The 22500-nt window shown below is 42.3% G+C and overlaps 1 protein-coding gene across 7 annotated transcripts in view; it reads left to right on the forward strand.

The window, feature by feature from the left end:
• SPATA6L (spermatogenesis associated 6 like) overlaps positions 1 to 22500 on the forward strand; it is a 135388-nt gene that overhangs the window by 50002 nt on the left and 62886 nt on the right. For 3 of the 7 annotated variants that reach the window (XR_010336985.1, XR_010336986.1, XR_010336988.1), the window contains 3 exons: positions 4998 to 5091; positions 6151 to 7211; positions 11535 to 11757. Coding sequence is in view for 3 of the 7 variants with exons in the window: in XM_064361477.1 (XP_064217547.1) it covers positions 4998 to 5091; positions 6151 to 6240 (184 nt within the window). In the remaining 4 variants the exon portion in view is untranslated. Of the gene's footprint in view, positions 1 to 4997; positions 5092 to 6150; positions 7212 to 11534; positions 11758 to 22500 lie in introns of those variants that run through there. The other 4 variants (XM_064361479.1, XM_064361478.1, XM_064361477.1 and 1 more) reach the window with 3 other exon arrangements.

Here is a 22500-nt window from a genome sequence, read left to right on the forward strand (position 1 = left end):
CTCCCCAGCTCAAGCAATCCTCCTGCCTCAGCCTCCTGAGTATCTGGGACTACAGGTACACATCACCATGCCTGGCTAATTTTTTTAGAGATGGGGTCTCACTGTATTGCCCAGGGTCTTCTCAAACTCCTGGACTCAAGCAATTGTCTTGGCCTCCCAAAGTGCTGGGTACAGGCATGAGTCACTGTGCTTGGCTTCAACCTTTTAGACCTCAGTTTCCTCATCTTTAAAATGGCTGTGATGGGCTGGGTGCAGTGGTTCACGCCTATAATCTCAGTACTTTCGGAGGCCGAGGTGGGTGGATCACCTGAAATCAGGAGTTCGAGACCAGCCTGACCAAAATGGAGAAACCCCATCTCTACTAAAAATACAGAATTAGCCAGGCATGATGGTGCATGCCTGTAATCCCAGCTACTTGGGAGGCTGAGGTAGGAGAATTGCTTGAACCTGGGAGGTGGAGGTTGCAGTGAGCTGAGATCGCACCTTTGCACTCTAGCCTGGGTAACGAGGCTGTCTTAAAATAAAATAAAATACAATAAAATGAGTGTTATGATCAAAGATCTATCTTCTTACAGACATAAAATGCTTCTCGGCTGCCAGAACTGGGGATAGCCATGGTTTCTGTCCCTCTGCCTTGTATATATAACATCTCCCAAACTCCTTAAAGTCAGTACAGCAAGCTTTTCTGAGAGACTGTATTGAGCACGCTGTTACTGGTCAACTGTTATGGGCAGTAGACACCATCACGACACATCTCTGCTTTTCACTGGTCCACACACTAGACAGGAAGGCAGACATACTGCCACGTCACTGAATATGAGATAGATTGTGGTAGGTACTTAACAGAAGTACAATCCAAATGCAGGGGAAAGACAGAGTGGGAGGAAATTAATTCCATCAGGAGAGAGATCTGAGAAGGCCTCTTTTCTCTTTAAATACATGTTAGATAGTTTATGCATTCATTCAGCCAGCCTTTCCTGAGTGTCTTTATGCAGCAGGCCAGCAATTCTCAACTCTGGCCAAAAGAAGAATTGCCTCATGTTTACTGAGTCAGAATCAACTGGGATTGGAATTGAGTATGTGGGCGGGGAGCACATGAAATTCGTGGTTAAGAGGGAAAGCAGGATTGATACTCAATCTGCTAGGCCTGGAATGGGAACACTAACATTTAAGACGTTTCTTCTGATCTCTGAAAACTTGCAACCTAGCAGAAGATATAAAAAATAAATAATAATAAAAAAGCATGCAAAGAGCTTTCTACAAGGCAGAACTTTGTGAATATTGTGGAACAAAAGTTACTGGAGTATAAAGAAGAAGGTGGTACTTCCAGAGTGTTTTATGGAGGAGGTGATGCTTTCTTGTGGCCGTGAAGGGAGAAGATTTGATTATGATGGGGTTCATGGAGGTGAGTGAGGATAGATGGGAGACAGCGGTACTGCCAGCTTCCAGCAGTGAGATGAGTTTGGGAGAAAGTAGGTGCCAGGGCTCAAAGTTCTGAGGGGGACCTTGTTGGGTGACCTAAGGAGTTTGGGCTTTGCTTGGAAGGAGTGAGGTGCTCTGTGATGTTAGTCACAGGAGTAGGCACAAGTGATTTTAGAAAGATGAGTCTTAGCAGCAGACCAGAGTTTTATTGACTGTCTCTGATGAGGCAGAAAATTCTTTGTGCTCAAAGTCTCTCTAAACTGGTAACTTGGGACCTAGTTGGACTATGTGTTTGTAAATAGGCCATGATTATCAGCGACAAAGAATTACACAACCACAGAAAGGCCATCCAGTTTGCCCATGACTGTCCTGGTTTTAGTACTGAAAGTTTACACCCTGGGAAACCCCTGAGTCCCAGGTAAAGTAAGACAGCTGGTCACCTTAACACCAAAGAAGTGCCCTGAAGATAATATTTTAAAAATGGTTGTTTTGAATGAGGGATGTGCCCTTCCTATTCTTGCAGAAGAACTCATTGCCCGTTGGCTTTAGAGTGATCACAGGGGCAGATTCCTGGGACACTGGGGGTTGTCAGCACTGTGCCTCCACTCACTCGCTGTTCTTTCTACCCCAGCACTATCAGGACCACTTTCTCTGTGCCCAGATCACAAGGGTGCATGAGAATACCTGTTGCATTTCTGTAGCTGAACTCAGTAAGGGCCAAGCTTGTAGGGACGAATTGGGAGTTAAATTTCGGAATGAGAGTCAGCCCAAGTTTTTTAATGGAAGAAGTAAAAAAGGCTTTATCAGAGTGAACAATGATAGTACTAAAGGAGGGAGGAACACTGCCACGCCTGTTCCCTATATCCACCATCTGAATAGTGTCATGCCCCTTCAGCATATCCTCTCCCTCCACGTTGCTCGAGGAGAAGGTAGATCCCATGGAGAAGGCTGTAGTAAAGGCACAGTCCTGCTGCCATCTGTTGACTCATCAGTCTCCAAGATCTTCAGATGTAAAATAAATTGCATGTAACAATAATGGTAACAAATATAGGAGTGACTTTGGTACTGGTTACTCTAGACCTATGAAAAAACATTTACTGTATCCAGCTGCTGGTGGCTGTTTTTAAATGATAGCTTTATTTATAGCTTCAACATATTTCTATTCCTTCCTCTTAAACATTCTTCAAGAAAAGCTGGGCATGGTGGCTCACTCCTGTAATCTCTGCACTTTGGGAAGTGAGGTGGGCAGATAACTTGAGGTCAAGAATTCAAGACCAGCCTGGCAAACACGGCAAAACCCTGTCTCTACTAAAAATACAAAAATTAGCTGGACATGGTGGTGCATGCCTGTAGTCCCAGCTACTCGGGAGGCAGAGGCGGGAGAATTGCTTGAACCTGGGAGGCGGAGGTTGCAGTCAGCTGAGATTGTGCCACTGCATTCCAGCCTGGGCAACAGAATGAGACTCTGGCTCAAAAAAAAAAATTCTTAGAGAAGCGTAGAAATAATGTATGGAGTCTTAAACATGGGCAATGCTTCATGTGGTGCTTCCATTTGCTATGAGTTTTCTTGGGGTGGCAATGGATTTGTGTAGATTCATTCATACTCTTGGTCTTGTTTCCCTGGAAACCAGTGGAACATGCTTGTTGCAGAGAGAGCTGGAATGGAGGCCTGGATGTGGGCCGGAACCAGCCAAGCAGAAGGGCAGCTGCACAGGGCGGTCATTCGTATGGTAGCCATAGTAACAACTAAATTTCCAGATGTTCCTGTCATTTCCAGTGTTTACTGTACATTAATTAAAGAGAATCTTTTTTCTTTCCTTTTATTTATTTATTTATTTTTTTGAGATAGAATCTCCCTGTGTCGCTCAAGCTGGAGTATAGTGGTGCCATCTCGACTCACTGCAACCTCTGCCTCCTGGGTTCAAGCAATTCTCATGCCTCAGCCTCCCAAGTGTCTGGGACTACAGATGTACCACCACCACACTGGCTAATTTTTTGTATTTTTATTAGAGATGGGTTTTCACCATGTTGACCAGGCTGGTATGGAACTCCTGGCCTCAAGTGATCTGCCTGCCTCAGCCTCCCAAAGTGCTGGGATTATAGGTGTGAGCCATCACGCCTGACCCCAAGTGGCTATAATTCTTTGAGTGTTTTTAGAAAAAAGTATCTGTGCCTTTCATTATTAAATTGCTATGTACACTTTTAGCTTAGTTATACCTCAGACTTTAGGATTTGGTAACCATCCCTATCCTGAATACAAATGAATGGATGAATGAATGAATGAGAGAATGAATTCAGTCACCCAAGAAATATTTATTAAATACTTACTGTGGTATTCAGTTCCTATTCTGTCCTGGGATGAGTTATTAAGCAAAGATTCTCAGTCTCAATTTCACTCTAGGAGTAAAGACCGCCACTAACCAAATAATGACAAAATGTCAACTGGTGCAAGTGATATTAATGAGGTATAGATAAATGAAACCGCAAGTGCGTATAACAGGGAAGCTGACCTACTCTGCAGGAGAGGGCTCAGAAGGGATTTGCTGAGAACTCAACAATTGAACTGAGCTCTGAAGGGTGGGTAGGAGTTAATAAGAGTAGTGAGAGGGGTTGGAAAGTAGAAGAGGGAACAAATAGCATTGCCAAATGCATATGGAAGGTAGAAAATGTTCTATGTTTGGGGAACTGAAAGAGACTATCAAACCTGTGGTTCAGTTTGGAGTCTGGGTGGCCTAAAGAAAATGAGATATAAGATAAAATCCTGGTGGTAGGATTTTATCCTACCAGGATTGGGGGCTGGGCATAGTGACTCACACCTGTAATCCCAGCACTTTGGGAAGTTGAGGCAGGAGGATCATTTGAGTGCAGGAGTTTGAGACAAGCCTGGACAGCACAGGGAGACACTGTCTCTACAAAATATTTTAAAATTAGCTCCTCATGGTGGAGCATACCTGTAGTCCTAGCTATTTGGGAGGTTGTGGTGGGAGGATCCCTTGGCCCAGGAGTTTGAGACCAGCCTGGGCAACATAGCAAGCCCCTATCTTAAAAAAAAAAAAAAAAAATAGCCAGGCATGGTAATATGTACCTAGTTGGTGTTCTGTATGTGAGAGGCTGGAGTTGCAGGATTGCTTGAGTTCAAGAGTTCAGGGCTACAGTGAGCTATGATCATGCCACTGTACTTCAGCCTGAGTGACAGAGCAAGACCCTGTCCCTAAAACAACAGCAACTGGGATTAAGTTTTATATTAAAAATTTTTGGATTAAAATTTTAAATGTAAAAGTAGGGTTTGTTCATGAGAGAAATATCTGAAAAACACAGGAAAGTATAAAGAAGAAAAGAATCACTCAGCCACACATAGAAACACAAAAAATTCTTAATATCTGAGCAGTTTTTATTCCCCAGTGCTTTCCCTATGGGTAGGTTTAAGAAAGACTTTGAAATCACACTACGTTTACCATTTTGGATGCTGCTGTTTTTTATGATTAAGTTTTAAATATCAGTCCATATTGTCATACACTTTAAGTGTCTTTTTTGGTAGATGCTTACTACTACACTCTGTTCCATCTGTTGTGCAGGTTCCATCCTGGTTCTCAGTCCACATGGAAGAATATCCATGAGAGGGTATGCAGTCTTCTGACAGCCCACAGAGCTCAGCAGCACAAAAACAAGGTTAGACTTTCTTATAAAACTAGATATTTGCTCACTAAATAATATGGGAACAGGGACTTACAGTCTGGTCGGGGAGACAGACATTAATCAAAAAAACCACAAAAGTAAGTGGAAAATTGTGAGGCTTACCGAGGAGATTACCTGTTGTCCTGAGAGTGAATGGTAGCAGATATTTGACTTGGTTGGGAGTCAGATCTGGCTCCCTGAGGATGAGACAGTGGGGCTTGGATCCGATGGAAAAGTAGTAGCTAATTTGATTCGCAGCAGTCATCAAGCAGAGGTCCTTTCAAAAGACTAAGAGAAGACAGGCCCACAGAGCATTCTCTTTCCCTGCACACATGACTCCCAATCCAGGGAAGAATACAGTTGGATGTGTGAGCTCTGTAAGGCCACAACCTGGAAGAAACTTGTTTTAAATTTAATAAGGTGGTTTTGGCTGTATGACTTTTATGGAGGTGTGGGGAGTGCTTCTAATTCATTGGTAGATATTCCCAGTCCTCTGTCACTGCTTCAGATACACAGCTAAGTGGCCTTTCACCAGGTCAAAAGAATTTAAATAAAGGGTAACAGTGCCCCCAGTGGCTGACTTTAATGATGCCATGTAGTTGAACGAGTCTTGACTTATTAAGTACTAGCATATGCTAGATTTGCAGGATGGCACTTAAATGTTGTTTACCCTAACCATGGGGGTAGTGAATTATTTTACTTCTTTTTTGCAAAGTCATTGGCCTTGCTTTATTCCCAACCTTTTCAAGTAAGGAATCTCTTTAAAATGTAAACAAAGGCCTGGTTTGGGGCTCAAACCTGTAATCCCATTACTTTGGGATGCTGAGGAAGGAGGATCCCTTGAGGCCAGGAGGTTCGAGACCAGCCTGGCAACAGAATGAGACCTCGCTTCTACAAAAAAAAGAAAGACTCCACATACACACATATATAGTGAACCCCATATACAGCATAAATGGGATGCACAGACCTCTTACATGCAAAACTACACATCTGGGTATCATCCACTCTGTTATGTTATGGATAATATAATTGCTGGATTTGTTTTTGTCGTAGGAAGATTCTACGTCTGAAGTAAATTATATCATTGAAAGACCAAGCTACCCTCTGAAGCAATACCCACTGCGTGAACAGAGATATTTTTAAGCTACTGTCTTATATAAGTAAGCAGCTTAAGTGCTTTTCCTTATCTTGATTTGCTAAAAGACTTTCAGTTTCATCCTTTCAATATGAAGTAACTAGAAAGTGTGGAGGATGGGAGACTTGGAAGAGACCCAAGAACCACGTTCTTTCCTCACTCTGTAGAATAATGGCAGTGCATGTGTCTTCCAGCTCTCTTGACTCCTCTTGTAATCATTTCCCCTGCCCTCAACATCACCCTTTATCTAATGGACCTTCCGGCCTTCTTTTAGCTCTTTGAACATGAGCTCTTTCCTGCTGTGGGGTCTTTGCACATGTTGTTTTCTACATCTGGACTATATCTTCCTGACTCTGCCTGGATAACTTCTGTTTGTCCTTCTAGTCGCATGACTTTCTGTGACACAACACTCCTTCTCCCTCTGATGTGTACCCTTTGGCACCCTGCATTTTTCTTTCATAAATTATGACACAATTTATTATTATATTTGATCTGGGCTGATTGTTTAAAATCCATCTCTTCTACCAGAATGAAACCTTTATGAGATGAGGGATCTGTGCCTGTTGCTCACTGCTTTATACCCAGCATTTAGTACCATACAATGGAATCACATTTAATTTTTCAAACACATGTAGTATGTGTGTACTGAACAAGAACCTGCCTTCCCACCTCCACCTTGCTGCTGTCCTTGTATCACCTGACCCTTCACGATGGTTGCTGCTCAGTAAAGAGTTTTTATAAATGTATGTTGAATGAGATAACAAGGCAACTCTAGAATTCAGATTGGTGGCAAGTAGTTAGTCACATTTTGGGACATCATTGTTTCTCATATGTTCTTTTCTTTTCCGTTTCTAATCCAGGCCCAGAATAATAATCGCCCTTCCTTATAACATGAGGCTTGAGTGCTGAGACTTGTCCACATACTTCATGTATATTAAACAAGTTCATATCTAATTCTCAGGACAATCTGATGAGATAGGTACTATCATTAGTTTCATCTTACAGATAGGGAAACTGAGGCATAGGTTAGGTCCCTTGCTCAAGGTGACATGGCTAATGAATAGTGGAGCTGAGAATATGGACCTGGGTAGTATGGCTTCAGAGAACAGCCTCTTAACCACTGCATTCTATTGCATTTCCAAAGCTAGAGTATAATCATACATGGAAATCCATGGGGAGAAAGAGCAGGTGTGTGAAAGAGGGTCCTTTGGAACCCAAGCAGAGTTTGTGGGCATTGCCTTAAGAAGTCTCCCACTAGGATCCTATAGCTTTGTACTGTGTAGTCCTCATTCAGCAAGATCAGAATAATTATGCGTCTTTTTAAACAGTAAAGGAGTATGGGATGACCTGCTAAGTTTTCATTGTAGTCTAGCTCCTGAAAGTCTGGTTTGAGGGTCACCTGTGCTTTATAGCACAAGTCGGCTTACCCTAGGGGTGGCCAGGGCTCCCCACCTTTAGCACAGAAGAAAGTGCAGGACAGCTAAGTAATTGCCCATTCTACAGGCTTCTACCTTAGAACATTCTGCTTGCTAGATTAAAGGATGGATTCTGGGCCATTTACTCTCTGCTTACCAAAATAGCCATCTAGGCAATTACTTAGGTAGTTATAGGAACATAGCCCACATGGTTACCAAATGCCAAATTATGTTGAATTTCAACATGGGTAATATCAAGTTACATAGAGCCCTGAACCAGCTGATATGTGTACTCTGATGTTGGGGGATAGAGAGAAGGTAAGAAAAGAAAAAAAAAACCACATCAATTCTATATTGGAAAACAGGTTTCCTACATAACTGGAATTCCCACCCAGTGGTTTGGAACACGCTTAGAATACCTTCTCTGGAAGCTCTCCCCTGACCCCACTCCTTGAGTCATGGATTCCTGGTGAGGCTAGGATCCTGGAGGGTCATTTTAGTGTAGGTTTAGTGATTATGAAAAAGACTCTGGCTAATCTTAAACGAACAGGGCATGTATTTGAAAAATGCTGAGTATCCATCTTAGTGAGTCTAGGAAAGATCCAAACAAGCAAGATGAAGTAGCTAAAACAGGACAGCCAGAGCCACTCCTGTGGGTTGGGAAGACAGATCCCAGGCAGGAGGTATCCGACACACACAACACAGTGGCTCCCACTGCGTGTCCCAGTCCCAGCTTTTCTTGAGGACTCTCTTCTAATGGCAGCACCAATTCCTGTCCCTCCCCTTCTCCGTATCACCTGTTTCACTGCCAGCCAGCTTTCCCTCTCCTGTCTCCCCAGCAATCTTGAGATACCAGGGAGATGAAAAAGTAGATTCTTACCACAAAAAGGTCAGAAATTCTTGAGCCAAAAACAATGAGTCCAATGTCTGACCAGGTAGAGGGAGGGAATGAGTGGAAGAAATGGGTTGAAGGGGTCGGAATACATCTATTTCTGGATCTTTTGGGACTTGGTACTTTTGGTATAAACAGAGTATCCCTTGTATATTTAGAAATGCTGAATTTTACCGCACAAAAAACAAACATCCAAAAAAAAACCTAAACAAAACCTCCCACAAAGAAACCCCTCAGATTATCCCTAGTTCTCTTGGAAGGCATGATTGCCACAACATTGTGGCCTTGCCAAGTGTGTGACCTGGTGTTCGTTCACTGAGATTCTCCTTCCAAGGATGGCTGACAAGGTCGCTGCTGTGACACCTCTGGTCCCTCAGGCAAAGTCAGGCCCTCTGCCTCTGTGAGGTGGCGGAGATGACTGAGCTGCATCCACCCTGGCCTGCTGACTTTTCCCTCCCTGTGCTTCAGCAGCTCCCTGTGATTCCAGGTTACACTATGTGCCTGGCCTTCAGCAGGAGCCAGTCCCTTTGCAATGCTCCCAACTGGAGTGTCAGTAAAGAATTCAGGCCTAGATTTCCTCAGACGCAGACAAGAATTGTAGTTCCAAACCTTTGATAAATGAAAGAACAGCAAAAAGGAAATAACCAAAAAATTTTTAAAAAAAGGGAAAAATTAATTGAAGTGCTGGTTTCTGACCATGTTATTGCTCGTTAGGACTCCAGCTCCTAAAACAGTGGCTGGTAGTGGTTCTAACCTCGCCTGTCTCTATTGGGCAGGGGTTATTTTACTTTCCCTCATGGGGGCCCCTTCACCTCCATTACAACTAAAGCTGAAAGCAAAGCAGCCTGCAGATTTCAGGCTCCACTATTTGGTGCTCTCCCTCTCTGATTTGGTCATCAGCTTCTCAGGAATTGGTCATTTGGTAGCTTGTGGGCATTGATGCACAGATGTACGTCCCTTCATCCCAGTACTTCCTGGTCTTGTCGGGATCCAACAGACCACACAGAGAGTGACCATGCATCCAAATCACAAGGCAAATTCCTGGATCAGCTGTCCTCAGTGGGTGTTAGAATCACCTGGGGAGCTTTGAAAAATACTAATGCCCAAAACCCACTTCAGACCAACTTAATTGGAATCTCTGCAGGTAGGGTCTGGCATTGGTTTTTTTTTTTTTTTTTTTTTTGAGACAGAGTCTCGCTCTGTTGCCCAGGCTGGAATGCAGTGGTGTGATCTTGGCTCGCTGCAGTCTCTCTCTCCTGGGTTTAAGTGATTCTCCTGCTTCTGCCTCCTGAGTAGCTGGGACTACACATGTGTGCCACCATGCCCGGCTAATTTTGTACTTTTAGTAGAGACGGGGTTTCACCATATTGGTCAGGCTGGTCTCCAACTCCTGACTGGGTGATCCACCTGGCTTGGTCTCCCAAAGTGCTAGGATTACAGGTGTGAACCACCATGCCCAGCACATTGGTATATTTATAAAAGTTCTTCAGGGGAATTTTTTTTTCAGTTGTCCAGGCTGCAGTGCAGTAGCATGATCTCAGCTCACTGCCACTTCTGCCTCCCAGGTTCAAGCAATTGTCATGCCTCATCCTCCTGAGGAGCAGGGATTACAGGTGTGCACCACCACACCAAAATAATTTTTATATTTTTTGTAGAAATGGGCTTTCACAATGAGAACACATGGACACAGGGAGGGGAGCATCACACACTGGGGTCTGTTGGGGGGAAATAGGGGAGGGACAGCAGGGGGTGGGGAGTTGGGGAGAGATAGCATGGGGAGAAATGCCAGATATAGGTGAAGGGGAGGAAGGCAGCAAATCATGCTGCCATGTGTGTACCTATGTAACAATCTTGCATATTCTTCACATGTACCCCAAAACCTAAAATGCAATTAAAAAAAAAAAAAACGAAGAAATGAAGTTTCATCATGTTTCCTGGGCTGGTCTCAAACTCCTGGCCTCAAGTGATTTACCCGCCTTGGCCTCCCAAAGTGCTAGGATTGCAGGCATGAGCCACCACATCAGCCTCTTCAGGGAATTCTGATGTACATTTAGGATTAAGAATCTCTGCATTCGGATGTGAGTTTCTTAAGGATGGGGAATTTGGAAGCTTTCCATCCCCAATCCCACAGTGACCCCCATTTATACTCAAATATAATTGTTCTGGCTGGGTGTGGTGGCTCTCTCCTGTAATCCCAGCACTTTGGGATGCCAAGGTAGGAGGATTGATTGAGCCCAGGAGTTCAAGACCAGTCTGGGCAACATAGCAACACCCTGTCTCTAAAAAATAAATAAATAAAAAAGAAAGAGGCCAGGTGTGGTGGCTCATGCCTGTAATCCTAGCACTTTGCGAGGCCAAGATCACTTGAGGTCAGCAGTTCGAAACCAGCCTGACCAACATGGTAAAACCCTATCTCTACAAAAAAAAAAAAAAAAAAAAATTACCTGGGCGTGGTGGCCAGTGCCTGTAATCCCAGCTACTTGGGAGGCTGAAGCAGGACAATTGCTTGAACCTGGGAGGTAGAGGTTGTAGTGAGCCAGGATTTCGCCATTGCACTCCAGTTAGGTGATAGAGCAAGACTCCATCTCAAAAGAAAAAAAAAAAGAAAAGAAAGAAAAATAAAGAAGGAAGGAAAGAGGGAAGGAAGAAAATTTGTTCAGTAGAATATAGTTGATTGGAACATGTTTAACAGCTAAACTGAATAACACCTATTTTGGCACATTTACTATTGTAGCAAGGACTGTGCTAACTCGCCACAGTAATAGTAGAAGGTAGATACCCTGTCATCACCCTGATGTTTTACAAAGATGTCAAGTAACTTGCCGAAGGTCACAGAGATGCTCACTGGGTAAATCTGTTGTGGGAATCCAGGGAAAAGGCTCAGAGACCAAGTGATCCCAAGGCATAGCTACATGCCAAGACTGGGGTAGTATGAAATTATCTTTTTCTCCTTACTTGTATTGATTGTTCACCTTCTTCTCAATATCACATGTAGAATGTGATGTTTCAGATTTTGCATGGGAAGTGAATGAAAGCCGAATGAGGATCATGAAGAGCTGTCATTGAGACAATTGAAGCATCCTTAGAGAAATGAATAATTTTTGTTGTCTGTGTCGAGTCACTGGTGTCTAATCCCCTTTAAACCAAACCCTGTACTCAAGTCCTTTGTGCCCAGGTAAGAGTTGTTGATTAAAGTGTTTGCTGTTTGGGGGCTCACATTTTCTTGTCAAGCTGGAAAATTTGTGTTTTTGTACGTTTGTTTTGAACATGAAATAGAAAGCACCATAGTTGGGTGACAGGTGCTTTTCCGTTTGGAAAGCACTTCTTAGAATTCTAACGAAAATGTCAAGATGCCTTTTAAGGTATTCTTCATTTTTGACAGTGGATGTGTTCTTGAAAACTTCTTTTCTTCTATTTTCCTCCTTCTGATCCCTTCTTCCTCCCCTATCTTTCTTTCTCTCTCTCTCAAATTAGTTATATATGAGCTAGAGGAAGTTGCTATTCAGAGGAATAGCCTGATAAATCCTCCAGGAAAACTGTCAACTTGACCTTCTCTTTTTGGTAAATCTGGTTTTTTTGTTGTTTGTTTATTTATTAGTGTTAGGCTTGATTTAGATGAAGTCCACTAAAAACCTAGAAAAGAGAGCATTGCCTCTAGAGAATTCAGATCTTGTTTTAAATGTTGAATTTTGCAAGAGGAAGCTAGCTCCTTTGGAGTGTAGTTGAAACTACTCCTTCTGTTTCCTACTTCTTTGTTCCAGGAATTCTTTGTAAACTTAGATGAGGAACAAAAGCTTCCTCAAATATTTCTCCAAAAGAACTACATTAAATGAATAGGTTCTACAGATAGGACTGCCAATGTCAGGTTTTTTTTTGTTTTTTTTTTTTGAGACGGAGTTTCGCTCTTGTTACCCAGGCTGGAGTGCAATGGCACCATCTCGGCTCACCGCAACCTCCGCCTCCTGGGTTCAGGCAATTCTCCTGCCTCAGCCTCCTGAGTAGCTGGGATTACAGGCACGCGCCACCATGCCCAGCTAATTTTTTGTATTTTTAGTAGAGATGGGTTTTCACCATGTTGACCAGGATGGTCTTAATCTCTTGACCTCGTGATCCACCCTCCTCGGCCTCCCAAAGTGCTGGGATTACAGGCGTGAGCCACCACACCCGGCCTATGTCAGGTTTTAAAGTTGGTTAGGAAGGTGCATTTATGAAGTACTTATGCAGTTTGAGGGAGCAGGAAGAGGAAGGGGATGGGATAAAGACAAAGTAGAGGCACATTTGTCTTCATTGATACAGACCCAGAGAAGAGGAGCCTGAAAGTGGAAACTCATGTCCCTCCTTCATAGTATAACCATAGCATTTTCCTCTGCCAGCCCTGCTATAGTGTGAATGTTTATATCCCCTCAAAATTTGTATCTTGAAGTCCTAACCTCTAAGGAAATGGGGCCTTTTGGGAGGTGAGGTTGTGAGGGTGGACCCCTCATAAATGAGATTAGTGCCCTACAAATAGGCTCAAGGGAGCTTGCTTGCCCCTTCCACTGGTGAAGAGACAGTAAGAAGCCTCCATCTTTGAACCAGGAAGAGGGCCTTCACCAGATTCTGAATCTGCCGACATTTTGATCTTGGACTTTCCAGCTTCCAGAACTGTGAGAAATAAATTCCTGTTGTTTATAGGCTACCTGTTTTATGACATGTTGCTATAGCAGCCTGAGTAGAGTAAGATAATACCTTAAAACTTGTTCCATTTTTAGAAGATTCAGTGAGAGCCAAGTTTTTTTTCCTCATTGTGATAATAGTGATTAGTTCATTAGGTAGATTAAGAAAATGAAATTAAAAACTAAAACAGAAAAGGAACTCCAGAAACAAACAACAAAACAAAATTCATTTATCTTCTTCTTAGAATTTCAGCCAAATAAAGGTATATCCAAGTTGGACATCCCAATCTAAAAATCTCAACTCTGAAATGCTCTAAAATCCAAAACCTTTGAGTGCCAATATGACACCATAAGTGAAAAATTCCACATCTGACTGCATGTGGCAGGTTGCAGTGAAATGCATTTGAAACTTTGTTTCATGCTCAAAATTATTTAAAATGTTGTGTAAAATTACCTTCAGGCTTATGTGTATAAGGTGTATATAAAACATAAATGAATTTCATGTTTAGATTTAGGTCCTATCCCCTATCCTGAAGATATTTCATTGTGTTTATGTAAATATTCCAAAATACAAAAACAGAAACCTAAGTTTGAAACCCTTTTGGTCAGACCTAAGCATTGAAGATAAGGGAGACTCAACCTGTATTACAACCAGCATTCCACCTTGACAAGGCCAACAGCAAGCTTAAATTACATGTGCTAATATGTTCTCTCTGAAACTATAGTTGTCAATTTATAATTTTGATGTCGCCTCTAAATAGTCATCAAAAATAAGAAAATATTGTGTTACATTAAGATTATGCTCTAAGTCTCAGGAGAGGGCTACTTACGTAAGCAGCTGAAGGAAAGCAGCCCTAATTAACTGGTATCCCATTTCAGTTATTGTTAAAATATATACCATGACATTCAGTGTTCAGTGTTTTTTGAAAAGGTTTGAGAATAACTCTTTAATAAGATCTGCCCATTCCTAAAGTCATTTTTATTTTTCACACTAAATTGTGCTTTTTTCTCTCTACTTTCAAGTCTATTAACTCTATTCCTTAACTTATTCTTGTTTTAACTTTTTGTTTCTCAAGGAATTATTTCAATTTTGAGGAATCATGCTGGGGCAAGGGTTGCAGCTGAGGTATTTTGCTTTTGGAGCATGAATAATTTTGTGATGTTTCGGGGTTTGGATTACTTTGGGAAGATCTGCGTCATTAAACATCATAAATAGGATTCCCATCTGTCTTGCTTCAGTTTGTAATTCCTTTCTTGACTTTTATGGTTGCAGATCTGTCAAAGCCTGGAGCATATTTCATGAGCATGTTTCATGGGGTCTCGGTTTGCAGAGGCTCCTAAGAAAATCTCCTTTGTGGAACCTGGGCCCTCCAAACAATAGCTACTGTACAATGAGGCCATTTCTCTATGGTCACCTGACTGACCCAAAGTTAGCCGAAGCCTGTAGGCCATGAATTATAAAAGAGATTTTTAAAAAAATGAGAGTGCAGATGATATGTTTGACGTAAAAGAAGTGGTTGGTTTTAGGTGTAGTTTTAGAAGACTGATGGATATGTGTGTGAATTCAGCCCTAGCGCCCAAATGCTGCACTACTCTCAGTATAGCCAGTATTCCCCCAAGTTGCTTACATCAAAAGAGCCCACTGGCTTCTCTGGAGAGCAGCCTAAGGAACAGGATATGCCCTCTAGTCCAAGCTGTGACTAGAGAACCCGCTAGCACCACTGGATGGGACTGCTGTCTTTCTCTGGTTAGAGGACCCCCTCCTAGCACTACTTGGGGGACCTGCAGGTCTTGGGGAGACCTCCTCTCCTCTCTTCCCTTGTGCTGGGAACCCTGCTGACAGTGATAAGAGCCCCAACTCTTTGCTTCTTTGGCGTGGGAGCCTTCTATCCTCCACACTGGATCTAGGGGCACCAAATTATGGCAGTAAAGTTACTTTGTTTATCAAAGGAAAGAACCTGTGCTTAATTTCACATTCAAAAATAGAGAATTTGGTCAAAACAGGGTCATGTCTAGGACAGGAGCTTTTCCTTGGTGCAGATGAGTCCTTTTCTTGATGGCTGAGTTGATGGAGTTTCTTTAACAAAATGAGGAGTTTCTAGTCCAAGATTTTACCTTGGGATTCTGTATCTTTTAGAGTGATCCATTAGCACTGCCCCGCCTCACCCTCCTCACCCTCCTCACCCTCCACCGTGTATGTGTGTATGTGTGTGTGCGTGTGTGTGTGTGTTTGTATGTTTATTTTGATTTATTTTTTCAAATATAAAATATAGAGACAGGGTCTTCCTAGATTGCCCAGGTTGGTCTTGAACTCCTGGCCTCGAGTGATCTGCAGCCTCAACCTCCTAAAGTGCTAGGCTTACAGGTATGAGCCACCACGCCCCACTGAGTACCTGGATTTAAATCCTAGTTCTGCCATTTACAGGCTGAGTGCCGTGGACAGATAATTTAAATATCATAATATTATGATATTTAAAGACACTCTTTGTGTCTCAGTGTCCTCATCTGTAACATGGAGGTAATAATAGTATCTATCTAATAATGTTATTCTTGGTAGATATTACATTTAAAGCACATCAAATCAGTGCCTGACACAAAATGAGCACTCAGTGAGCATGAGCTGTTCTTACTCTCATCTCATTTAATTTTTTGAGGAAAGCATTGCTCCCCCTGTTTCTTGCTAAGGACAGTGAGGCTTAGAAGCAAGTGTCAGAGCCAGTTTGCAAACCCTGCTCTGTCTCATTTCCAAGACTCAGGTTCTCTGTATCACTTCCTGTCACCTCTTGGCTGCCACTTGGTTGGCCCTGAGGCATCCCGGATAATTCAACCTAAAGGGTTTGAAAAACATGAACTCAGAACATTTTAAAATAACAGAGCAACTTAGGTCTCTTGACAGAAGTTGGAACAATTAACCACTTCTTATTTAGGCCAAGAAGAGATGCTTTCTGCCGTTATTTCCTGTCATTGGAATGTTATGTTTGTAAACAGCATTTTTAGGAAGTCCCCTCCTCCCCACCACCCTCAGATAAACTTTCCTGTTCCTTTTCCTCCAGGAACTGACACTCACTGGAATTGGAATTTTGAACTGGGATAAACATCTTACTTGTTTTATTGGGATGACTTCCAGGAACAGACTGTAGGCAGTAGGTGTTATTGCTGGAAGTGTTGCATTTGTGGTGGGAGCTCTTCATTATGAAAACTCATTTGGTATTGCGTAAGGATAGGATAACGTCCTTTGTTCAATGGGTCTCCTCCCAGCCCTGCAGTTAACCAAATTGATTCCACAGCCTTGCATGGACCCACTCAGCTTGTAATGATTAAACTCCTTCTGTGTGCTCAGTATTATGCAGGACCCTGTGGGGCAGGGAGGGGTCACACTAAGGGGTATAAAATACAACCTGTGCCCTCTTGAAGTTTCCAGACTTACTGGGGCAATAGGATGTGAAATGAGATATTTCAAGTGTGATTCCCAAAAGGTGTTGTAAACTCAGATGTCTTTAGGATCAGGCAGGATTTGTGAATGTCAGAAGCAGTGGAGTTTGAAATAATGGTGAGTGATGGGAGCTGGAGTGAAGTGGAGCATGTAATCCTCCACCTCCCACAAGGTGCGCATCTTCAAATTCAAATCTAAATCAGCCAAAAGCTCTGCAGCCACACAAAGCTGGTCTGAAGCTGGGTCTTGCCCACAGCCACCAGTTTTGACTTCTGTTTAGTAGTGTAAAATAATGATATTGATTTACAGTAAGGTTTGTGGAACTCAATTTTATTACTTTATAATCAAGTCTCATGTTGATTTACTTAATAATATAAGGCAGTATTTGATTATGTACCAAGATACTGTTGCTTCTGTAAGTTTCAGGAGGTTAGAAACAATGGAGCCTTGGGGTTGGAGGCCAATAATTTATTTTCAGTATTTAAAAAATACGCAGACTAGGTAGAGAAGAGATTTGGGAGAAATGATTGGGGAGAGTATAATGAAGCATATGTGTATGGAGAAGAGGAAATACCCTCTGGGGTATCTTTGGAAGTGTCCTAAATATTCAGGCAAGTATTTTCAACTTTGTGCTATAGACAATAAGAAGCCATGGAAAGATAATTTAAACATCATAATGTTATGATGTTAAAGACACTCTTTGTGTCTCAATGTCCTTATGTGTAATATGGAGGTAATAATAGTATCTAATAATGTTATTGTTTGTAGATAATACATTTAAAGCACATTAAATCAATGCTTGGCTCAAAATGAGCACTCAGTGAGCATTAGCTATTCTTATTCTCATCTCATTTGATTTTTTGAGAAAAGTATTATGTGATATAAAATGCTCATCAGGTTAATACTTTGCTTTCTGGCTCTTTTATATCTATTCATATGAAAGCATTATGTGAATTATAAAAGCGATTTTAAAAAAATGAGAGTGTAAATCATATGTTTGACATAAAAGAAGTGGCAGAGGGGAGACTCTGATAAAGCCTTTGAAGAAATCTGGAAATTAGGGCAATAGAACCTCAGCTGACTGGGAGAGTCACAGGAAAGAGAAGGGCTGATTATAAATCGGGGCTGGGAAGACATCAGGAGACAACTTATTTTATGGATGCTTAAAAACCTGTGGATGTATGGGGGAGATGCCTGGCCCTTTTAAGGAAGAAGTGGTTAAGTCAGGTGGCCTGGGCTTGTTGCAAGTGAAGGTGAACTACTTAGTCAGCAGAATGAAACATTGATGGAGAGAATAATTGCCCTGCAGAAATAAGGACATGGTGTCCTTCATTTTGTGGATTCATATTCTTCATGATGTGTGAGGCAAGATGAGCTAAAGGACTAAGAGAACAAAATAGGAGCCCAGATGAAATCCTTTAGGGAGGGACTTTTGTTTTTGTGGTCTCTTTTTGACCAGGGAGATAGAATAGGGAACACTCAGTATTACTAGGGGGCAGGGTGGGTGTTTTAGAAGCAACGGAGGCCTCGTCTGCGATTTTGTTTCGTACTTTTTTAATGCCTCTGAATCTTGTTCTTGTTGTGAAGGCCTCATGGTTGTAATTAGAGTTTAGAGGATTATCAAAATAGAAGTTGTTTATTCAAGAATTGCATGGGAAGAGAAAATGCAGGAGTACACCATGTCCAGTGATTCATGTCTGGACAGTGGCTAGGCTTGGGCTACTCAATTCCCAAAGAGGCATTACTGTTCACTCAGGGTTCCCACCTGAAGCCCAGAGCAAAGGGATTCAAATAAATGGACCAACCTCTATAGACCTGCCTTGCAACCTCTTGGGGTTAAAAACAAGAAGAAATGTTTATGTCCTAGATTGTAGGAGAAATAATGATTTTTTAAAACACAATTCCCAATCTAAGAGAGACTACAGAAAAGATTGAAGAGATTGATTTTGGATAAGTTCAGTTTAAAAAGATGGCGGCAAGGCTACCAGAAAGTGATTAGTAGAAGTTGGAAATGCGGAGCTGAGGTTTGGCTTGGAGATCAGGGCAGGAGAAACCAAGGGCAGCTGTAGATTTTGTGGATACACATTTTTGTTAATCATCTGCATAGAGATGGCAGTTAAATCCATAATATTGGAGAAATATCTGGTGGAGAGAGAAAGACCAGAAGAATGTAAGCCTGTTCATTCATTCCACAAATATTTGAGGGGACCCTGTGTGTGTGGCCCAGGCAGAGATGAGACCCACAGTAAGTGGAGCAGCAGGAGGAGGAGATTACAAAGGTGATGGAAGAGTGGTGGAAAAGGTCAGGCGGGGCAGAACCTGATAATGTCTTGGAAGCCAAGGAAAAATAACTTAGTGGAATATAAAGCTAATCAGTAGTGACAAATGTTGTAGAAGAGTAAAAATTGGGCCGGGTGCGGTGGCTCATGCCTGTAATCTCAGCACTTTGGGAGGCTGAGGCGGGTGGATCACGAGGTCAAGAGATCGAGACCATACTGGCCAGCATGGTGAAACCCCGTCTCTACTAAAAAAATACAAAAATTAGCTGGGCATGGTGGCGCATGCCTGTAGTCCCAGCTACTTGGGAGGCTGAGTCAGGAGGATCGCTTGAACCCTGGAGGCAGAGGTTGCAGTGAGCTGAGATTGTGCCACTGCACTCCAGCCTGGCGCCTGGTGACAGAGCAAGACTCTGTCTACAAAAAAAAAAAAAAAGTAAAAATCTATGACTGCGAAAATGCCTTTTGGGTTTCATGAGCAGGGCATTGATGACCTTGGAATTTCAGGAGCATTGTGGAAGCCCGACTGTAGGGAATTAGGAGTTTGTGTGTGGAGAGGAAATGGAGTCACAGCATAAAGACCAAAAAACAGCCCCCAAAATTTGGCAAGAAAAGGAAAAGAGAAATAGGGTTCCAGTTTTTATTCTGACACCTCCCCATCCCTGGTTTTGGAAAAAAAAAGGGATTTAGGGAAGACTTAGGGTTTGAATGAAATAGTTAAAGGTGACATGAGGGAGGGATATGATGATACTGTATACCATAAAGGAGGTGAGGCTGGGCAGCTAGATGAGGTGGGAGATAATCTAGACATACTTAAAATTAATCTTTGCTAGAATGAGAAAACAAATGGGCAATTCGAGGGAGCAAATTTGGTTGTATCAAATAAAATGAGATGATTAGAAAAGATAACTTTTAAAGAGGTGATGATTAGATACTGTCATGCATTTCCTTTTACCTTGTAGGCATTTTGAAGCACTGTATCTTAATACCTAGGAAAAGACTTGGAATCATTTGAGTCCCAGCTCTGTGAACTTGGGCAAATTACTTAATCTTTCTAAGCCACAGTTTCCTCAACTGGGAAACAGATGGTAATATGACCTGCCTAATAGGAGTGGTTGGAGGAATGCATGAGACTATGCATGTAAAATATTTAGTACAATGTCAGCACATAGCACTTAGTATTAGGAGTGATTCTTTTTGTCGTAAACTACTTTATTGAGGTTTGACTGGCATACTGAAAGCTGTACATATTTAGCATGTACAACTTGGTGAGTTTGGAGATAAGTATATACCTGTGAAACCATCACCAAAGTCTATACCATAAACCTATCCATCACCTCCAAAAGTTTCCTCTTGCTGTATTTATTTATTTATTTATTATATTGGGGGGTATGATAAGAACACAAGAGCTACTATGTTAGCAAATTTGTAAGTATACAATGCAGTGTTAACTACTATGCTAAGCAATAGATCTAGCCAATGATTCTTATCTGCTTTGAAAATTTTAGACCACCCTAGACTTGAGTTATCATTAATATTCTAGCACTCCTGGCACTCTCTGCCTTGTAATGCCTGGTGAAGAACCATGACACTGGAGCCGAATGGCTGAGCCACCTATTTGTTGTGTGGTCTTTGGGGAATGTTGCTTAATGTTTTGTGCTAGTTTCTTCATTTGTAGAAAGGGGATAATAATAGTACCAACTTCATGATGCTATTATGAAATTAAATGAGTTCATATTTAAGAGGTATGAATAGTGCTTGCTACACAGTATTTACAATGCCAGCATTTGCTGAGTAAATAAAAATGTTTTTCCTCTGTGTTGTTGTTGCTGGGTTTTTGTTGTTGTTGTTGAGACGGAGTCTTGCTCTGTTGCCCAGACTGGAGTGCAGTGGCATGATCTTGGCTCACTGCAACCTCCGCCTCCCAGGTTCAAGCAATTCTCCTGCCTCAGCTGCCTGAGTATCTGGGATTACAGGTGCATGCCACCACTTGTGGCTTATTTTTGTATTTTTGGTAGAGACAGGGTTTCACCATGTTCACCAGGCTGGTCTGAAACTCCTCACCTCAGGTGATCCACTCATCTCGGCCTCCCAAAGTTCTGGGATTACAGGCATCGGCCCCTTGCCTGGCCTATTGTTGCTGTTTTTCCTTCTGGGCTCAGAACATCCCACTTGCTTGGGCACTCATCCTAGCAGGGAGAAATCTCAGAGGATGCCTGCAGCTGTTAGGTCAACATCTTGAAACTGAACCTTGGTTTGCCTTAGAATGTCATCTCTAGGAAAGGTAATGATGCCCAAGAATAGGGTAGGTGACTGTCTGCCTGGATTGATATAGAAAGAAATGTTCTCTTAGTGGCAAGAAAAGCAGACTGAATGTCCTTGCAGGCAGAGTCGGCCTTGTTTGCATGTCTAATGTTTTCGTCAGCTAAAGTGGTATGTTTATCTAACTTAACTGGCCCCTTCCGATGGAGCAGAGAGCCTTAGGTTTGTGATTCATAGTTGACACGTTATTGTCTATCTTAACCTTTCTGGCTAAATTAGGAAATGAGAGGATTAGCTCCAAAGTACCTGAGAGTTAAAGCCAACTTGGCATGCTGGGAAGACAGAAGCAGGTGTTGAGGATGGATCAGCCAGGGTGCCTCTGTCACTGACTGGTATTGCTTTCTTTCTTTACGTGAGTTTACACAGTAGCACTTCTCTGACACCCATCAGACCTACCTGGTCTCCTAAAGTTATCCTGGACAGGATAACCTTGGACTCATTTTGGAGAACCTTTATAATTTTTTTTTTTAAGCCCTTGGCTCAGAAAAGCCTTTTGGCTGGCCTTTTGTTATTCTTGCCAAGCTAAGCTAATAACCTTGGAAAGACAACACAAGTGTTCTTTAAATAAATGTTAAGTTTGAATGCTTGGAGGAGGATCAAAGTCATCTTTAAAATGTGCATGCCTTGAGCTCTTTGTGAAGACATGCTCATAAACTGAAAGGAGTAGTGCCTTTTCTCCAGTGACTACCCTCCCAGGATGACTGAAGTCATTTCAATCTGTTTTACCTTCACCTTGGAAAAGGTACTTTTCCATGGGGCGAAGAAAAGATAAAGCAAATCCTGGCTGGTGTTAGATCTCCAGACTCCTCACCCTTTTCCCTGCAACCACACCCTTCGCCCTGAGATGCTCAGATGATACAACTCTGCATCGCATTGTCTCAAGTGCCCCGAAGCCAAAGAAGATGATGCAACATGGTTTTAACACTTGGTGATGGCTTTCTGGAGTTATGGAGGAATGGCAGCTACCAGAGCCTGCAGTTTGTCAGGAAAAGGCAGCTCTTGGAGGGAAAATGGGGTAGGCATCCAGACACTAATGCTCAGTTTAGTTGATTCTGCATTTAGTTCCTGCGTTATTGCCTTCCTCCGTTTTTTTGTAAACAGTACTTTTGCAAGGCAGGTTCCTCTCTACCTGGTGTTATCCCCATGGGGCCAGAGCTTCCCGGCTGCAGGCTGCCGGAGCGTTCTAGAAACCAGTGGAACTTCTCCAGAATAGGCCATGGCATTCCTTTCTCATTTTCTTCAACCAGAATACCCAAAGAAATATAAATGTTTATC

Source organism: Aotus nancymaae, unplaced genomic scaffold, assembly GCF_030222135.1.
Source record: "Aotus nancymaae isolate 86718 unplaced genomic scaffold, 86718_ANA_hifiasm-v0.15.2.pri h1tg000041l, whole genome shotgun sequence".
NCBI classification, from domain to species: Eukaryota; Metazoa; Chordata; class Mammalia; order Primates; family Aotidae; genus Aotus; species Aotus nancymaae.